At 33.8% G+C, this 18,637-nt stretch overlaps 1 protein-coding gene across 4 annotated transcripts in view; it reads left to right on the top strand.

Moving 5' to 3' along the window:
• LOC118196695 (SEC14-like protein 2) overlaps positions 1-18,637 on the top strand; it is a 64,728-nt gene that overhangs the window by 26,727 nt on the left and 19,364 nt on the right. For all 4 annotated transcript variants that reach the window (XM_035368144.2, XM_035368146.2, XM_035368147.2 and 1 more), the window contains 6 exons: positions 7,003-7,134; positions 7,261-7,325; positions 7,700-7,775; positions 10,969-11,012; positions 13,073-13,135; positions 16,256-16,349. In XM_035368144.2, coding sequence (XP_035224035.1) covers positions 7,281-7,325; positions 7,700-7,775; positions 10,969-11,012; positions 13,073-13,135; positions 16,256-16,349 — 322 coding nt within the window. In that variant the 5' untranslated portion in view covers positions 7,003-7,134; positions 7,261-7,280. The remainder of the gene's footprint in view (positions 1-7,002; positions 7,135-7,260; positions 7,326-7,699; positions 7,776-10,968; positions 11,013-13,072; positions 13,136-16,255; positions 16,350-18,637) is intronic.

The raw sequence follows: 18,637 nt of genomic DNA, 5'->3' as shown, positions 1-18,637 counted from the left end.
GTTATAACAAATAACAGATATTAATGGAAGCCAAACACACAACATTGGCGCATGTATCTTCCTGTAGAAAGCGTTTGGGCGCATGTTATGCTGTTGCGGAAACGATCCTACCTTACCTTATTCATGTTTGGAATTTAATGATGCAATCATAATTTTAGATTAAGAAACTACCACAATTACGACTAGTTTTCTACACCTTTTTCATATTGGAGAAAGTTTATATATCTGCATGCACATAACCTTTTAGATTTCATAGCTATATCTTTTTCATTCTGTAGGTACTCGAGCATAATTTAAAATTTTTTGGAATAATCCTATTTTACGACACAGGTGTACGACACAGGTTTATTTCTGTATTAAATGTTTTTCTTAAATCAGGATTTGCAGTGCGTAACTGGTAGTTTAATACAACAAGACACACGACTATCATAATGTATAAAATTTACGAGAAACTTTAAGAATTTTCAAGCCTAAATGTGGTATAATCGGGGCACGGCGAATCATGATGAAATGGTTGTATCATCCTTTGGAAGTGTGAAAACAAACATTGTGTTAACATTTTTATTTTTGTATCGCTGATAAATTTTGTAATTTATTGAAGATGCCACACCGCATTGTGAATGTGACGGCTGAAGAAATATATGTTAATATCGAGGAATATTGACTGTGGTGAAAAATAGACGAGTGAGAGCTTCTAAAATTGCTGCAGAATTCATAAAGGGATCAGAGGAAAACGTCTTACACGGAAATCTGAAAATATCTATGCATCACATAATATTTAGTCTGCATCAAATAAATATTTAGAATGTTCACATCAGAAATGAAACATTGTTTGAATGTTCTCAAGAACTACTCTACATAATAAACATCGATAAAACATTTTATTCACATTAAGTGCCAAAATATAAAATACATCATTGCCACTGTAACCCCAAAACAAAGCAAGAAAACCTGGTGTGAGATTCTTGCTAATTTTTCAAACCCCGTAAGATTAGAAGTAAGAAATATGCAGAAAGATTGATTGTTCATCAGCGGCCGAGCGGCTATGTCGCTGAGTACTGGTGATTCGACTTGGGAGCGAGTCCCGGCGGAAGGGCTGGCTGGGTGTTTGGTTTCCCCATGCATAACGTGAATAAGAGGCAGTATCTCTTAAAACGTTCTCCCTGAAGGCATCACTCCCCGTACGCAAATAGACCTCCAGTTGCTTTACATTTATCACTTAACCTAACATACTTGATTCGACAATGAGAAGTCCAGTATGCAAAACTCAGACTTCTCAGACTCTTAGTGAACACTGCTGATTTTGAGTTGCCTTCATCCAGTGTATGCACCAGACCTATCTTAAGTGGCTTTGTTTCAAATCTGAAGCAGAATTTTTTTAGTTCATGTTACAGCAACAAATACTTGAATGATGCTGTTCAGAAATAATTTGAGAAATGTGGCGTGTATTTTTTTAGTCCACGTTATGGCAACAATGAGGCCTTGAATGATGTTCAGAAATAATTTGAAAAGTGTGGCAGTTTGAAAAGTGTGGCAGTTTGAAAAGTGGGACGTGTATTTTTTTAGTTTATGTTATGGAAACAATTAGGACTTGAATGATGCTGCTCAGAAATGATTTAGAAATTGTGATGCGTATTTTTTAGTTTATGTTACAGCAACAATGGTGATTTGAATGATGTTGTTCAGAAATAATTTGAAAAGTGTGACGTATATATTTTAGTTATTGTTACAATAGAAATTAGGACGTGAATGATGCTTTTAAGGAATAGTTTGGAAAATGTGACAAGTCCTTTTTTGTTTGGAATCGGACGAAATTTTCCTGTGCCTCAAAGTCAAAAGGAATTACTTAGAGAACTGAGTAATTTTAAGTATTTATCTTGTGCAAGCAAGTTAAGTTTAAAATTTGCTGAACACCTTGTCCCATATATTTGTTTCTAAATAGCTACTGCACCGTCTTTTGATTTTTGCTTTCAAAAGCCTTTAAGAGATTTACCAAATTCATTGATCATTGCCTCTTTTTCTTATATGCATGTAAGCGCATTTATGAGTACCTGTAGCATTAATTTATGCATTTTAACTAGTTTTCAATTTTCATGTTTTTTTTTACTTTTCGTGCTTGCTAGTCACTTTTCTGGGGTTGTCCTTTTCTTAAGCACTTCTACCCAAAATCTATTCACATAGGTGAGTTTTTAAATAAATCAAAATATGCAAATGGAAGGGTTTTCCTTATTCAGAATCAAAAACCGAAATCGTTATTTCATTGGGATTTTAAGCAATATAACGTCTGCTATATTTCGCGTTTCCTTCTAGCCTTATTTAAGCTTTAAAGGAATTAAGGCTTTATTTTTCCTCTAGAATTTCCGTTTTGTTATGTACGCATAATTATATAATATTTGTATATACGAGTTCATTTTTTAAAATTCTTAATATTGTGGCATGATAGGGATTCGTGTTTAATATTCAGTAGATACTGTAGATCTTAAGGAACACTGTAAAGCCATTACGTTGATTATAATCAAGGAAAAGAAACTCTTCTCTCTAGTGTTATTGGAAATACAACTGAAATTTTCGTAACAAATATGAACTTCAATAGACAAAGACGGGACAAAAAATCGTGTAAAAGTTTCGACAAGTGTTTACCTTAAGTCAAATTAAGTTTAACCTTTTACTGTAAACATCTGTTTTTTAAAGAATTTTATGGATTTTTTTTCTATTTTCTATGAATCTTATTGAAAACTTCTTTATCTGCAAAGTTCTATTAGTAAAATACAATAATCCAACATTAACTACACATTTTATTTACTTTGCATTAATCTGCCAACCTAAGATTAAAATAGTTTTACGCTACGCAAATTGATTATAGAAAGCAGAACGGCATTAACTCTTTTAGATGTTTTTTTAAATATTTACTGTTTAATATTCCGAGGCATTACTTAAAAAAATTGTATTTTATGTTCTGAATATAAATAATGGTACCTCTACAAAAATTGGTATTTTTTTAACTAAGATGAATGATTTCTTAACATAAAACTTAGCAATAATCTTATCACATTTCGAGCCATCGAGTAGTTAAGACCGCTGAATTTTAGGAGTTCGATCCCTGACGAAAGGCTTGACGCTTGGTTGGTTTTCCCCACGTGTAACATAAATATGAACCAGTTCCTGGAAATTCATCCACAAAGGCATTCTCTCTTAGGCAGATAAGCCTCTATGCTTTGTCATATTTCAGTAAGCTAACCTCATTTCGATTAAGACAAATGTAGGATAGTCGCTTTTGACTACAAAGATAGGATACCTCATTCCATAATTCGAACTTCTGATATCTTTCAGCTAATTTTTCACTCTCAGAATAGCAAGAAAACCTTCTGAAGGGCCTTCTATTACCATTAGTTAAATATTCACCTGAAGAGGACTTGTACTAGACTATCTATCAAATTATATTTAACGAATTATGGCAAAGAACTCCAGGGTTATCTACCTACGAGAAAGGATATCTTCATGGAGGAATTTTCGAGGTAAACCTAATCGTGTGTTATTACACTGGGAGAAAATAACAAAAACGCCCGTATAGCCACTAATTCGCCAGGATCTAAACTCAGGTTGAATTGCCATTATTCAAAGGATCGTGTCTACTCTGACACTGGAGGGCCACTTAACAAATTCAAGCATTTTCAGTAACTGCTACTGTGAGTGCAAAAGATGGTCTTCAGTTAAAAATTTTCATTGTACTGTGACGGTTTCCAAAGTTTATCATCTTCTGCATAGATATTAACATTTTTCGAGAAAACTGGCTTTAGAATTTTGATTTAGATTATTTAGTACGATTGATTTAATCCTGTGTACTTGTAATGTCTTCTTGGGGAATATTAAAATTTATTAGTGATTACAGAAGATAAACTTAGCCAATATAACACTTCCAAAAACTGCATATTTCCTTGAATTTTTGTGTTGAAATAGCATAAGGAATCAAGCCAAAATATGGTGTGTGTTTATATATATATATATATATTTATTTATTTATATATATATTTATATTTGTATATACGAGTATATCTATATATTTATATAGATATATATACACGGAGACATGCTATAAAAATTAACTTCTATTACGTCAAGAGCCTATCAGCGGCCGAGTGGTAAAACCGCTGAACACTGGGAGTTTGGTCCGGGGTTCGAATTCCTGCGGACGGTCTGGCTGCACGGGCATCTTCGTAATTTTTCCCCCCACCATCGGCCGAGCAGTAAAGTCGCTGAACAGTGGTAGCTCGGTCCGAGGTTCAAATCCCGCCCGGTTGGCTGCATAGGCGTTTTCGTGGTTTTCCACATGTGTAACGTGTATACGAGCCAGTTTCCCTTAGAAAATCCTCCACGAAGGCATCCCTCCCCTTAGACAGATAGCCCTAGTGTGCTTTGCCGTAATCTCAATAAACCAAACCAAACCAATCGTAATTTTTCCCATGTATACAAGCAAGTTTCCCTTAGAAAGTCTTCCGTGTTAGGCATTTCCCCCTGAGGCAAATAATCCTCAAGTGCTTTGTCATAATCATACCAAAATCTCTATTACGTCAGAAGAGAAAAGTCAAAGGGTACGGAGTATTTGAAAATTCAAAGTAGATATTTTTAATTTGTTCGTGAGATGTTATGTAGTTAGAGAAAGTAAATGAATAAGTTTAAGAACTATAATCTAAAGTAAATAAACTTTCAAAGCCGAAAGCAGTTTGTATTTGGTCCTACCAGCAGCCCCCCTCAGGGGGCTCACTTTTGTGAGTGCGGGTGTGGCAATCCCGAGGTACCCTAGCCCTTCAGGGAATCATCTTCTTGGTGAGACGGGTGTCACGATCCTGGAGCCCCAGTGATCTATCCTCTTTTCCGTCTCCTCTCCTCTTGGCTGGAACTTTTCCCCTTCCCTTCTCCCTTGTGGTTTCTCTTTTCGGAGTTTAGGGCTCGTCACAAGAAACTGGAACAGCTCTTGTCTCTAGTTCTCGAGTGGCGAGAAAACTGCCCACGTGTTTGCCGTACGTGGAGACCCGTGTCGCTGAAAAGGAGGGTCCTGGTAGTTGAGGGGCGAAGTACTGTCCCCAACACACTGCTTTGGCCTCTGCTTCAGCTAAACGGGAGGCACCTTAGTCGTCCTCACGGGTGTCAATAGGCTGGTCACTTGTGTCAGTGCCTTGGGGATAAGCTGTCGGGAGTACCCGCTTTCGGGAAAGCCGACTGTGGGGCTTCAGTTTGCGTATAGGTCCGGCTAGCCCTAACACAGGAATCTGTGTTCCCTTGTTGGGCTCCGTGGTGGGCGGGGCCGTCGGACCCGAATTTTTTCTCTTTCAAACATGGCTTCTTTCTTTATCCTTAAAAAACCCGAGTCAAATGAAACCAACCAAGATATCGAAATTGTCGCCAAATCCATCAACAAGAAGATCCGTACAGATGCAAATGCCAAAGATATTGAAATTGTTGACAATACCATTAGCAAGAAGATCCGTACCAATGCAAATGCCTTCATCTTACGTGCATGAGTAAAAACCCTTATATTTTCAAGCTGATCAAACTAAATTCTTGTTGCATTTTATTCGTAAAATAATAACACAAACTGACAGGCTAATAGAATATTTTTGTTAACAAACGTCTTAGGCTGATTCATGCTATAGCAGATTGCTTCTCTTCCACAATAGATTGCGATATGTGATACAAAGGATCTTGTCTAGGATGTTTTTGATAACCGTTTTCGATTAAAACGATATATAATGTTTCAATGTAGGTTTTATAACTGTTAGACGTAAAACTATTAAATTCATTTATAATTTTTATTCCTTTGATAAATATTTCGTTTCTAAGTGGCGGAGTAAATAAGACCACTGAACACTAGTAGTTCGATCTCCTCTCTTGGCAAACACGGCGACATGGGACTCATTGTAGATCTCCTGGTGTATCATGTAAATGCGAGCCAGTTATTATAGAAAACCGACATGAAGACCTCCATCCTCTTACAGAGGGTTACAGTGAAAAACATTTCGAAATTTTTGAATGGCAACATCCAGTTTTTTTCCTGCGAAAATCGATGAGGGCGTTAAAGAAACATAAATGGCTTTCGAACGATACACTCTCGTAATTTTGCAGTTTCGTGGCTACCACGATTTCCCGACCTCATTCCGGTGGATTTCTAGTTCTCGGGTTATCTGAAATCTAAGGTATACACATCAAATCCAAGAGATTTGTCAGAACTGAATGAAACCACATAAAATTTCAAGTTATACAGATTCCTTCTAAGATGTTGCTTTCGTCATTGTTATCAACAATCTCCCTCGTCGTAGAACGTGTTATCATCCGCTTAGGAGAGCACGTTAAAAAGTTGTAATTCCAATAAAAGACATTTCCCTCTCCTCTCTTACGTTGTCATTAGTCCTTTATATTGCTCTTCTTTGCAAGTGTTGTACACCAGCAATTTTCGTCATATGTGTATCGTTTCAGCGTCCGTTACCTTTTTTTTAATGCGTTGATCAATTTGCGCAGGAAAACGTGGGTATTTCCATTTGAAAATTTCGAAATGTTTTTCACTGTAACCGTAATCGTAATAGATCTATTGTTTTAAATCAACGCAATCTCGACCGCATACTTCCAAATGACAATGTCTGAAAATTCATTTCTATTGGGTGAGCGAATAGGTCGCTTATGGGTTCACATATCGGGAAAGTACTTTTATGACCACCCTGCACTGTGTCATGTTAAATAAAAAAAAAAAAAAAAAAAAAAAGCAACTGTTTAAATTTGTGTTTTTCTTGTCTTTAGTTACTCGTCTAAGTGAAGAAAATACTTCTACTGAGAACTCTTTATTTAACTTTTTTTTTTTTTTTACTGGGAAGTATATTCGAAAAAAAACTAATGTGCGTCTCTACTTTTTTATTCATCATCTGTACGCAATTATTATAAAATGCATTTCGTTATTTTCTAAAATCTTTCATGTTTAGCAAGGTTACTTAATAATTGTGGTTATACTTTCAGGTATTTTCCAATTAACGTTTATCGGAGCAAACAACTTATATTTAATGTTGTGATCAGAATTTCAGTGTGAGGTTTTCTCTGCAAAATCGGGTTCTAGATTTGAAGAGTGCAAGAATATTTCTATCCCTGAAGGTAAATTCAGATGTATCGGGAAAGTACTTTTATGACATATTTTTATTTTCATATTATTTATACTTTTATTTCATATATCTCATAAACAATAGTATTATATCACAACCATTTTTCTTATATTTAAAGCCTTCGCTGTCAACTAAAATATGTTGGAAAATCTGACACCCGAGGAAGCTGAAGCAATCAAAGAGGTAAGCAATTTTAGTTTACATTTAAAATCTTCAATGACTTATTCGAAATTTAGTTGTAATTTACAATCATTATAGGCCTTAACACCAAACAAAACTTCATTTGCTGACGAAAATCAGGAAAAACGTCTTGACTACAAGAAATATCCATTTATTTAAAATAAAAGATTTATGAAGGAGTAAATAGCTTTGCAAACTTTTAACTGTATGGGTTAAAATAATATTTTTTCAAATTTTACTAATTTTAACTTTTTAACTCCTAACCCTTAAAAATATTGTTTATATATATATAATTTTCATTCTAATAAACCATTGATGTATTTATAATTATATGTTCTATAAAGTACTAACTGAGATTTAAATCTTGCATGTTACAGCTAGAACAACGCATGAAAGGTGATGTCCCTTCTAAAATGCTTGAAGAAGTCTCTCTCTTTTACAGATTTTTGAAAGGTAATTGTTTTCAAATTAATGAAATTAAATTTATCTGTAAAATATTACATTCTTAAATGTAAACGCAGTTAAAGTGCTACATGTTTTTAAGAGCTGTCGCTTTATGTACAGTTCAGTACTTTTTGCACAAGTCTCAATATTGACAACACAATAATGATTTAGTCAGAAATGTTCTTGGACGAATTGTATCAAAAAATATATTTTAAAGCAATTTATGAGAAGTAAATTTAATTAAAAGAGCATAAGCATCCTGTATTGCTTACCTCAATGTTTTAATTTTGTACTTGCTGATTTTGCTTTACAGATGCAATTTTCTATAGAGAGTGCCCCTGTTAGTACAACCTCAAAGGGCAGATAGAGCACGTCAAAAGCATTGAGGACTACATAGCAATACATGATTGCAAGAGTCATGAAAGGTAGTATCAGAGATACTAGAAATGAACGGACCCAAGTCAGATGTACAAATTTATTTCCACATTTTAGAGAAGATGATCAAAGTTATAATCATTGCAAGAGATGTTTACGTTAACTGATGGACCATAGATTTGCAGATATAATCCAAAACACCGTAATTTGCTTGGATATTTGCAGCAACACGTACGATTCTTGCATCCAGAACCATTTCAGACTCAATAACTGTTTCATAGACATTCAGATTTATGTGCTCTCCAACAAAAAAATTCCAGGCTGCTCATATCTGGAGAACATGTGGATCAGGCAAGCAGTCCACTACGCCCAATCCACCTTTGACCAAACTACACACTCAAATGTTTTTGAGTACATCTTCCATAATGAGGAGACCCTCTATCGTTGCGTCTCGCATTTTGTGGCTCAGGATGAAGTAAGCCTGATAGATTCTGTCCCAAACAGATGAGATAATATGTTCATGTCATAGGTGATGGTAGCAGGTAAGGCCCGACTAAGCAGTCGCCGAGTGAACCGAAACAAACATTATGAACAGCACACGGCAGCGATGACTGCACCTAACAGTTGCGAAGAACAGCTATGCATGTCCGTTAAATGACATTTGCGGTCATGAAATGCAATCAAATTCTCAATCATTTTGACAAACCCTACCCGCCTTTAAAATTTGTACCTATATATATATATATATATATATATATATATATATATATATATATGAGACAGCTGTATATATTAATAAAAATTTTAAACAGAATAAATTAAGTACAACTAAATGATTTTACAGTCAAGCACAATTTTATACCGCCATTAAAAAAATTTCGAATCCTTAAAAAAGATTTCTTTAAAAATTTTATTTCAAAATTATGGAAAGATTATTTTTGTTACAATCCAATACATTTGTTCTCTGAAACAAAGAACTCTATGTGCAGTGGCCCTGGATCATCAATACCGTCTCATAACACCGCTGAAAGCCACATTCTTAATTTTTTGGACGTAACTTTTTGAAATTTTAAGGTTTCATGCTTATTGCTCAAAAGTTCTGGAATAATATTCTCTTCTCTAAGCCTGGTTTGATGTGGAAATATGTAAAAAATCTGAACTCTTAATCCAATATTTTTCTGCCAAAATAACATTAAAAATGAATCTTAAAATTCACTAGTTTTAATTATGTATTTCATGTATTAAATTTATTTCGAATTTTTAAATCACTATTCTTAAATTTGTTTTTCATAAGACGGAAAATTCAAATTTTGATTTAATTTAAAATTACTATTCGAATGTCTCAAATTCCGAATAATAATACTATTCTTATTATTACTATTCGGGATTCGAGACATTCGAGAAATTTTTATAATTTGGATTCGAGAGTATTTAGGATTCTTCTCAGCTCTAGTTATTTGTTATTGAATAAAGATGTCATTCGGAAAAGGATTCCACTTTGATGTAATAATTCGGTAACCATAACGCTTATGTAGTATTAAGTATTATGTAGATTATAAGACTAAAGCATTCAATCTTTAAGAATATATTCTGAAAGAAAAATGCAAGGAAATCTACAAAAGGTGCTTAAAATTATAAATTATTTATTTCCTTATTCACACTGCGCATTGCTCTTTTCGGCGACAATAATGAAATTGTCAGTTAAAAAAAATGTTAAATCTTCATGACGAAAGCTTACACCGGTTTTCAACAATAACATGTTCCAAGCTGTTGAACGTTTTAATTTTTTTACTACTTATCCTGTTTACTTCTTTAGGAAAAGGACAATCGGCTTGCTTTAAACAAAATTTTAATTTTGAAATATTCCTTACTTTTCTTCCTTTATTTTTGCTTAATTTTAAATATTCCTTCCTTTTTTCCGCTGTAAGTTTTGTCCACCAGCAGCCGCTGAACACTGGTAGTTCAGTCTGTGGTTTGAGTTCCGACGAATGGGCTAGCGGCGTGTGCGCTTTCGTGGCTTTCTCAGTCTGTAGCATGTATACTAGCTATTTTTCCTTCTGAAGTCTTCAACTAAGGCATCCCTCCCCTTAAGCTGATAGCTCTTGCTTTGTCATAATCAAATAAACAGAAACCGAACCTTTAAGTTCTGTATTTTTATTATTACTTTATCATCTAGCAGTTTTGCTTTTGAAAGGTTGTTTTGATTTTGCATATTTTCTTTACGATAATCTCTATTGTCTTTTTCCTTTCTTCAAGAATATATTAAGGTTTCTATAATTTTCATTAATTTTATGTTCTCAGCTGTTTATTAATTCTAATTTATTAAGAAAGCTGAAAAAGAAGCTTAAAAAATTTATTATTAAATATCATGACATAGTTTAAGTTAAAATAACACGCCGAATAAAGATTATTGGAAGAGTTAAGGTAACAAGAATCAGCGTAATATTCACAAATTTGCAGGACTAGTTTCGAAGGTTCCTAGAACATTCTTTATGAGCTGCAGAAAAGCAAATGAAAAAAGTTCTGTATTTCAACCTTCGAAACTAGTCCTGCAAATTCATGAATATTATTCTGATTCTTGTTGTTTTAAATCTTCCAATAATCGTCGCTTAGTATTCAAACACAAACGTTTTCATACATATAACAAAACAAACACAAACGTTTCATTCAACAAAACAAACGCACAAGTTTTCATTCATATGACATATTATATGCTTTATAGCATTAAAAATGCCATTACATAATTGACTTTCTCAAAATATTATAAATAACATAGATTTATAATATTCATATCAATTTTAATTCTTGCGTAAATATATTTCTGTAGCAAGAGATTTTAACCTGAAAGATGCTGAGCTGATGATGAGAAAGGTAAGTCCCTTTAAAAGATTTTAACTTTTAACTAAGATTTAATGTAAGACATTTATTTTAAAATGTGTAACTGCAAATTTTATTATCTCGTTAATTGTTAAATCACTTGGTTAAAATACGATTTCAAATTCAGAAGAAAACCTGCACAACGCAGAAATTTAATAATCTAATAATTCTTATTTTAATCATTTATCAATTTAAACTGCTTATAACGGAAAAAAAAAATTCTCCTACATTATGAATGTTGGTTAGTGAATAATGTTAAATTAGAAGTTTATTCCCTCTATATTACCTGCCCAACAGCGGCCTAGCAGTAAAATCGGTGAACACTGAGAATCGCAGAACTAGTTATGACTAGTTATGGGTTCCGGCGAACGGGCAGGCTGCATGGGATTTTTTGTGATTTTCTCTATGTGTAACATGTATACAAGCCAGTTTCCCATAAAAGAAAGACCTCCACGAAGGCATCCCTTCCCCTAAAATGCTTTTCTGTAATCAACTAAACCTAACCAAACCAAACCTCTATATTAGCCCTGAAAAAATCAGAAAGTCGGCTCTTCTTTTATTTTTGTAAAATTCAGCTGAAATTAAATGAAATGAACAAATATTTCCGTAATTTCATGTAGAAAATAAGTCATAAAAAACTATCTAAAGAGTAAAATAATCAATGAAGTGTAATTTAGGATATATGTGCAAGTTTCCGTGCAGGGAATTCCCAGATAAGTAAATAAATATATGTCTCTCATTTCCTTCTTTTGAAAATAATTTTACTCAAAAAACAAACATTAGCAGTAGTCTAAATGTTGGTATGGCAATTATATTCATTAGTACTTTTATAGGCTAGATTTCTTAAAAAATAACATTATATATGTAAATACTTTTCCACCTGGATCGGAATATATTGTCATCGATTTAGGCAAAAATAGTTAATGTATTTATTTCTTTAGGCAAAGATGGTTAAAGTATTGTTTGTTAATCATCTCAGATAAATACATTTTAATCGATGCGAGCATTTGTTACTCATTATAAATCGAAAAGGGTGTAAGACTGATGGTATATTTGCAATGGCAATACTCTGATTTTACTAACTGATAACTTGCTACAGAAAGTCGTACAAAAGGGCTAATATCTTGCTGCGATATTTTGTATTTACAGTAAAATATATATCGTAACATCATTTCGTGTTTCAAAATTACTTAGATTATTTAAGAAATTTTTTAAAAAATCTGAAAGTTTTCAGATTTTATATTACGTTTCAATGGGCGTTTTCTTAACCTTTTGTGTGTTACCTTTATTTATTAAATATCATGTTCTTCGCAATTCAACCATAAAATGCAATCCAACAGCAATATCGCAAAATATTTAAAAGAGCATATATTTAGAATTTTTGATGCACAGTCTAGCGCACTGGAGATAAATTTTTTTCCCGTACAGTGTTGCCATTGCTCGCTTTGAAATCGTTGAGTTTCTTAACCAAAAACTCATATATGCTTTACAAAATATGAAATAGATAATGAAACAAATTCCAAATTTGGGCTTCCAGATGCCCATATTCGGGTGGAGACGTACGTTAGTCAAAATTTGATGGCTCTAGGTATCGTTGTTTAATCACAATGCGAGAAACATTAAAGAAATTATTAGCCCTCCTAAGCTAACGCTGCTTTGGGCTAAAAAAATTTAATATTTTTGAAAGCTTTTATCAATTTTAAAGAAAATATATACTCATTTATTTTTTATAGTTAAATAAACTAATATCCTTTTAATTTGGTATACAAATAAAGATAATTAAAGTACAGATTTACACATAATCGTAATTTTTTATTCAAAACTTTGTATTGTGTGAGGAATTCTTTAGTCCCGAAAACTAATAACGTGCTAATGCAAATGGTGTATAGTAATATTTTTAATTAAAGCTCAGGGCCATGTCATTTTCGTTTTCTAATTTTTTTGTTTAGAAAAACTGTATAGATACTTTTACAATTACGATTCAAACGAGAAAATTAATTGCAGAAATGGTTTTGTTATAAGTTTTGATACCCACCATTTTTTCTCATTTGCAGCACATTCAGTGGTATAAAGCAAATGGAATAGAAGATATATTAGTAAACTATCAGCCACCAGAAGTAAGCAATTTGAAATTGATAATTTCTTTTCGCTAAAATTTTCTAATTTATGATACTATAAATACATATAGCTTACTTAATGTGAAATTTAAAGCTTTTTCAACATGCGTAAAGTTATACTCTTAATCGTAATATAATGTAACTTATATAATGTAAAATTTATAAGAAGACTTTTTCAGCAAGCATAAGTCATGCATTTAAATGTGCTTTATAGTATACATTAATGAGTACATAAATATTCTACTTCACTGTACGTTATATAATTGGGTTAAACATATAAGTAGATAAAGGCGAAAATAATGATTAAGATAACCCAAAAAAAGTTCACTTTCAATATTCAGTGTCCACTAAATACTATTTATTGAGAAGTATAGAAATTGCTATCCAAAGAGATATTATTTTCAATCTTCTAATATTTAAAGAATACTTTAAACCTCAAAAATACGTTTTTTTAAAATACAAATGTCAAGATAATTATCAGAATATATAATATATCAAATATCATCATATATCAAAATAATTTAAGTTATTGTCTTCTCTCTTCTGTTTATCACAAAGTATTTAAGTAATTCTAGTTGCATAAGTACATTTTTAGCTTTAACATCATACAATATTAAACTAGTCAAAATCAGGGCTATAGTTTACAGATTTTATTTTTTGAAAACAAATAAAAGAATTATTATTTTACTTTCTATAATGGCCAGTAATTCTCAAGTTATGCTCAATTGGATAAGACTCTGCTGATCACTGGTCATTAGCCCCAGTTGTCTTCCTTGTAAGTGCATAGAATGGTAATTAAGCTTTTTCTTAGCTTTCCCGAGTGTATAGTTGCTACAGCTTAATTCTCCTAAAACGTCTTCCATTAAGTCATCCCTTCTCAGGAACTAACTCCCGTGTTTTACCATAATACACTGCTGCCATTAAAATTGCAACGCCATGAAGAAAAGCAAATACAAAAAAGATATTATTGCATTTACAGTATGGCATGAAGACAAAATGTTTAAATTTGTAAGCATTTTGGAGGTTTTACAGGGGTGCGAAATTAGTAGAAACAGCTGTCGTTCCTGGAAGTACGAGTAAAACGCCCTTAACCCATTAGGCATGGAGTCAAACTGGTCCTGGATGACAGAAATGGGCAACTCATTCAATGCTGCTTCAGGTCTGTGCCAGACTTCCTCAACCATATTATCTGGAGAGGGGTGACGGGCGCTCAGCAATCCATGACCAGATCGTTTCAATGGATGACATATCTGGAGACCATGTAGGCCAGAGTAGCAATGGAACACCCTGTGTATCAAGGTCAGAACACGACGTCAATATGTGATCTTGCATTATCTTGTTGGAAGATGGCGTTTCGCAGGTTTCGAAGATAGGGCACAACTACTGGACGTAAGATGCCAGAAATGTATCCATCTGCGTTCATCTGCGTGACTAGTTTAATAGACATGCGGTCTCCTCGGTCACTCCAGACACGTATACGTAATTCAGAATATTGCACGTAGAACCGTAATGCGTTTGAAAAGGCGACAAAGTGTTACTCCTGTAATCAGCTTTGTCGTCTGGCGCACCAGAGTTGCTCTCTTTATGCTGCATTGTCAAGGGAAGCCGAAGTAATAGTCACCCTGTTGATAGTTCACGCTGCTGCAAACGTCGACACACCTTAGGAGCTGATACTGGGCGGGCTGCAAACATGTCCATTTCCTGCCTAATGGTCCGTGATGTGGTCGTACGGTTTTACAGGGTTGACCTCACAATATATCCTCTCAGGCCTTAGTCATGGGAGGGCTTTGAGGTCCTGCATGCGATTCAGTATGACCTTCAGGAATACATTCATTAGATATTCGCATGACAGTGTTTGGATGTCGACCAGTGCGACCAGCGATATCAGGGAACGATAATCTATACTTTCGATAGGCAACCATCGTCCCTCTATCGAATTTTGAAACATGCTGCTAAACATTTCCTCTTCTTATTCGAGGCATAACAGGATATCCTGAGCAAACTCCAAGATTATAAAGCAGTTTCCGAATGAGAAATCCACTACACAACGTTTCTCTTATGCAGTGCTTCAAATGTAGTTCTTCCTCCTGCGGTGTTTAAATGCGCTGAAATACTGATCATTTGCGTATCCCAACCTCTACTTCCTTTCAGGTGATTTTGACGTTCGTTCAACCATTTCTTCCTGATGTTGCAATTTTAATGGCCAGCAGTGTAAAAAGCAGTTTGCCAGTAGGGCCAACTTATATACACGTGACGGTCAGTGTCATACGTAAACTGGCTCTGTGCTGCACAGAGTGTTTAGGCAACATTTAAAAATGATTTCTGAAATAATAAATTCAGTTTATTTTAAGATTTATTTTTAATTTAGCTTTGTAAACTCTTTTCTAAATACAATAGCAATGCTACTAAACATAAAATAGCAGACATAAGAAATTGGAAAGTTATTTGGAATACATTTTCCAGTAAAGTATTCGTTTTTAAAATTTTAAGAAATGCTAACACTGGAACTAGTCACGAAACTGGTTCTACAAGATGAATTTTCAATGAGATTATTGTTATTTCCAACGAGTTTTTATAATATTCAAAAGTCTAAAAACATGCTTTCAACAGGAAATCCATGCTGAATAATAATAATATTGAATTGTGTTATTATTACTGCTGGCCACTGACTAACTAGTGGTATGTGGCTTTTCATTTAATCACCTTAGATCTAAGCTAACTAACTAATCGCTGTGACAAGTGAGTGAATTTAACAAGTAAAAGCAAAGAATTTGAGGGGTATTTGTTTCTCGGCGATTCATTATGAGGAAGATTCTCTGCAGAAACTGAAATAATATTTATGGTACTAAAGGAAAATATAGTCTTAACATAATAGACTACAGTAATTGTAACGTAAAAATAATTACTTAATAATAGACGTTACGTACTTTCAGTATAGACTTAACCAAAAGGAAACTAACTGCCAGTCCCTAGAAAGTTTCATTCATTAAACTGATAACACTATTTTGAGATTTTTGTGCATGTAAATGCCTGTGATTGTGTTTATAAATGTGTAAATGGATGTTGCTACGAACAAAATCCTGTAGTTACGCATTTATGAAATTTTATGTATTTATCTAGGTTCTGGTAAAGTACGTCCCTAATGATTTTGTTGGTTTTGATAAAGAAGGATGCCCTGTTCGTTATTGTGCTATAGGAAATACAGATTATAAAGGTATAATTTTTCAAATCTATTGGAATTAGTTTGTTCAAATCATGCAAAGAAATATTTCTGAAAAATATTATTGTGTTTGGCACAAAAAATTAAGTAATACTTCCTAAGGCATAATATAATGCTGAAGTGCAATATTAATTTTGAAAAAGTTATGATACTTAATTTTATTTAAATACATGTTATATTAAATTTTAATACTTTGTGAAATTTTTCCATTTAGTTTTAATATATTTTTTAAATGTGTATGAGCTTTGTTTCCAAATGGTATCTCGCTAAAAGCGTTTTAAACCTTCTATAATCTTAAATTATTCAGAATATGTAAAATAGGCAATAAAGGACCAACGATCATCATAAATTCCGAGATCATAAATTCTATAGGGGCCAACCAGCGGCTGAGTTGTAAAAGTCGCTGAAGGCTTTGCCATTATCACATACATACACACACACATAAATTCCAAAGCTATGCAAACGGGAGTTCACATGCCCCCATATGTAAATTAAATTTATTTCTTTTATAGAAGCATGATGGTGAGATGCGAGATAGTAATGTTAGTCCTTTTTCAGAAGCGATTAAGGATGCATCTGTTTTGAAAGAAAAAATCGTAGAATCACAGCTGCCACTTTGATAGAAAATTCAGTAATTGGCATGAGAGAACCGGAAGATTCTTTCCATAATATAGTCGGGAAAGCGGGCTGAAAATTTACTGTGGTTGTAGGCATATGCAATAACTGGCTCAAAGAAGAACGTAGCACACAAAAAGAAAGTTCTGGACGTCAGACGCGGAGAAGCCACGTAGAAAGGGTGGTTATCTCATCAGAATATAGAACTGGTGTCAGAGGCTGTACAACCGATGTGGCCGCATCATCGGATGGCGAGATTTAAGGAACGGGGAATTTTTTTGAATTTAGAGAAGCAGAGGACTGCCAATTCAAAGATGGCAAAATTTTTAGAATTTACGTAAGGGCTACCACTGGTTAACAGGAATCTTCACTCTTTCCATCAAGAGTTTATTGCAACAAAAATAATTTTGACGTGGCCGGTCAAAGGCTGATAAATGAAATATTATAGAATGATTTTTTGTTTCTACATAATGATCAGTTTGGTCTCAACAGAAGTTAAGCGTGTTTTCTAATTAAACACACAGTTTTGAAACATAATATATAACACGACAACAATTAAACAAAAATTAGCATTAAAATTAAACTAAAACTAAAAACCTGAAATAAAGTAAAACTAAAATTACACGCATAACTTTTGTTATGTTAATTGTTCACTTGTTGGAGAAAAGTGTTGCTCATTTGGTGATAGATATATTGTCCCATTGCTGATATAAATTTTATCTTTCAACAGATTTTATTATATTGCCATTCTGTTGGTGATTATAGACCTCTTATACGCTTCAACGCAAGACGCTAATGATTTGCTGTCGTTAGGAGGCACTGAAAAGCAAAATGGTCGTTTCCGCAGGCCCAGATAATTACGTCGAAACATTGAAACGACAGAAGTACGTAGGAAACGAACCGTGAGCAGGGATATAATTGTTTAGTTTCGAGATGGCAATTTTTCGTGTTGAGAAACTAGGCACTGGACAGCAGAATTTAGAGGCTGTAAAATTTTGAGAATTTAGGAAGGTAGCAAAACTTAACCGCAGAGATTGCACCAACTCTAAGGCCAGCCCTGTCAAACTGACTTTGAATGACCGTTCTGCGTCATCAAGAGCATAGGCACAGCTATTGCGAGAAGTAAAAGGTTTGCCAATATCATCCACCATAGTATACTATTCTGAATTATGGGTACATTAACTGCTTCTCAGATTAGCTTTCATGCCTGTATGATGTTCTGCCAGACTGCAACACTGAATTTAACATCATGCATGCCAAATTGAGAGCTATTTCATATCTGATGAAACGCAGTTTTGATAGGCTAAATTGATGGTCTCATATGTATCTTTCACTAAAAAGGTGACAGACGTCAGGAAGACCTACTCAGCATACCGGGCGCCAGCAGAAAGCGTTCTTGTTCAGGATTTAACAAAATATTACTTCTCATGAGCATTCAAGCCTTCATAACGAGTACTTGACACATCAGAGACTTTTTGCCGTCTGTCGCTGTTTCGTATTTGCAATTCTTCCCAAGGACAATTTTCAGGACAATACGTAGTCTTATATTGCAACGACAATGCGGAATTTCAAAATAACCATGTCACAAATCTTCCTTAGCTGCCTATACCACTTAATTGATCCACTACTGAAGATATGTTACATAAGGTCAAATAAAAGTGATGAGT

This window comes from Stegodyphus dumicola, chromosome 2 (assembly GCF_044657685.1).
Source record: "Stegodyphus dumicola isolate Sdum_Otavi_A_Nest chromosome 2, ASM4465768v1".
Lineage (NCBI taxonomy): Eukaryota > Metazoa > Arthropoda > Arachnida > Araneae > Eresidae > Stegodyphus > Stegodyphus dumicola.
This window is presented reverse-complemented; position numbering and strand designations above follow the sequence as displayed.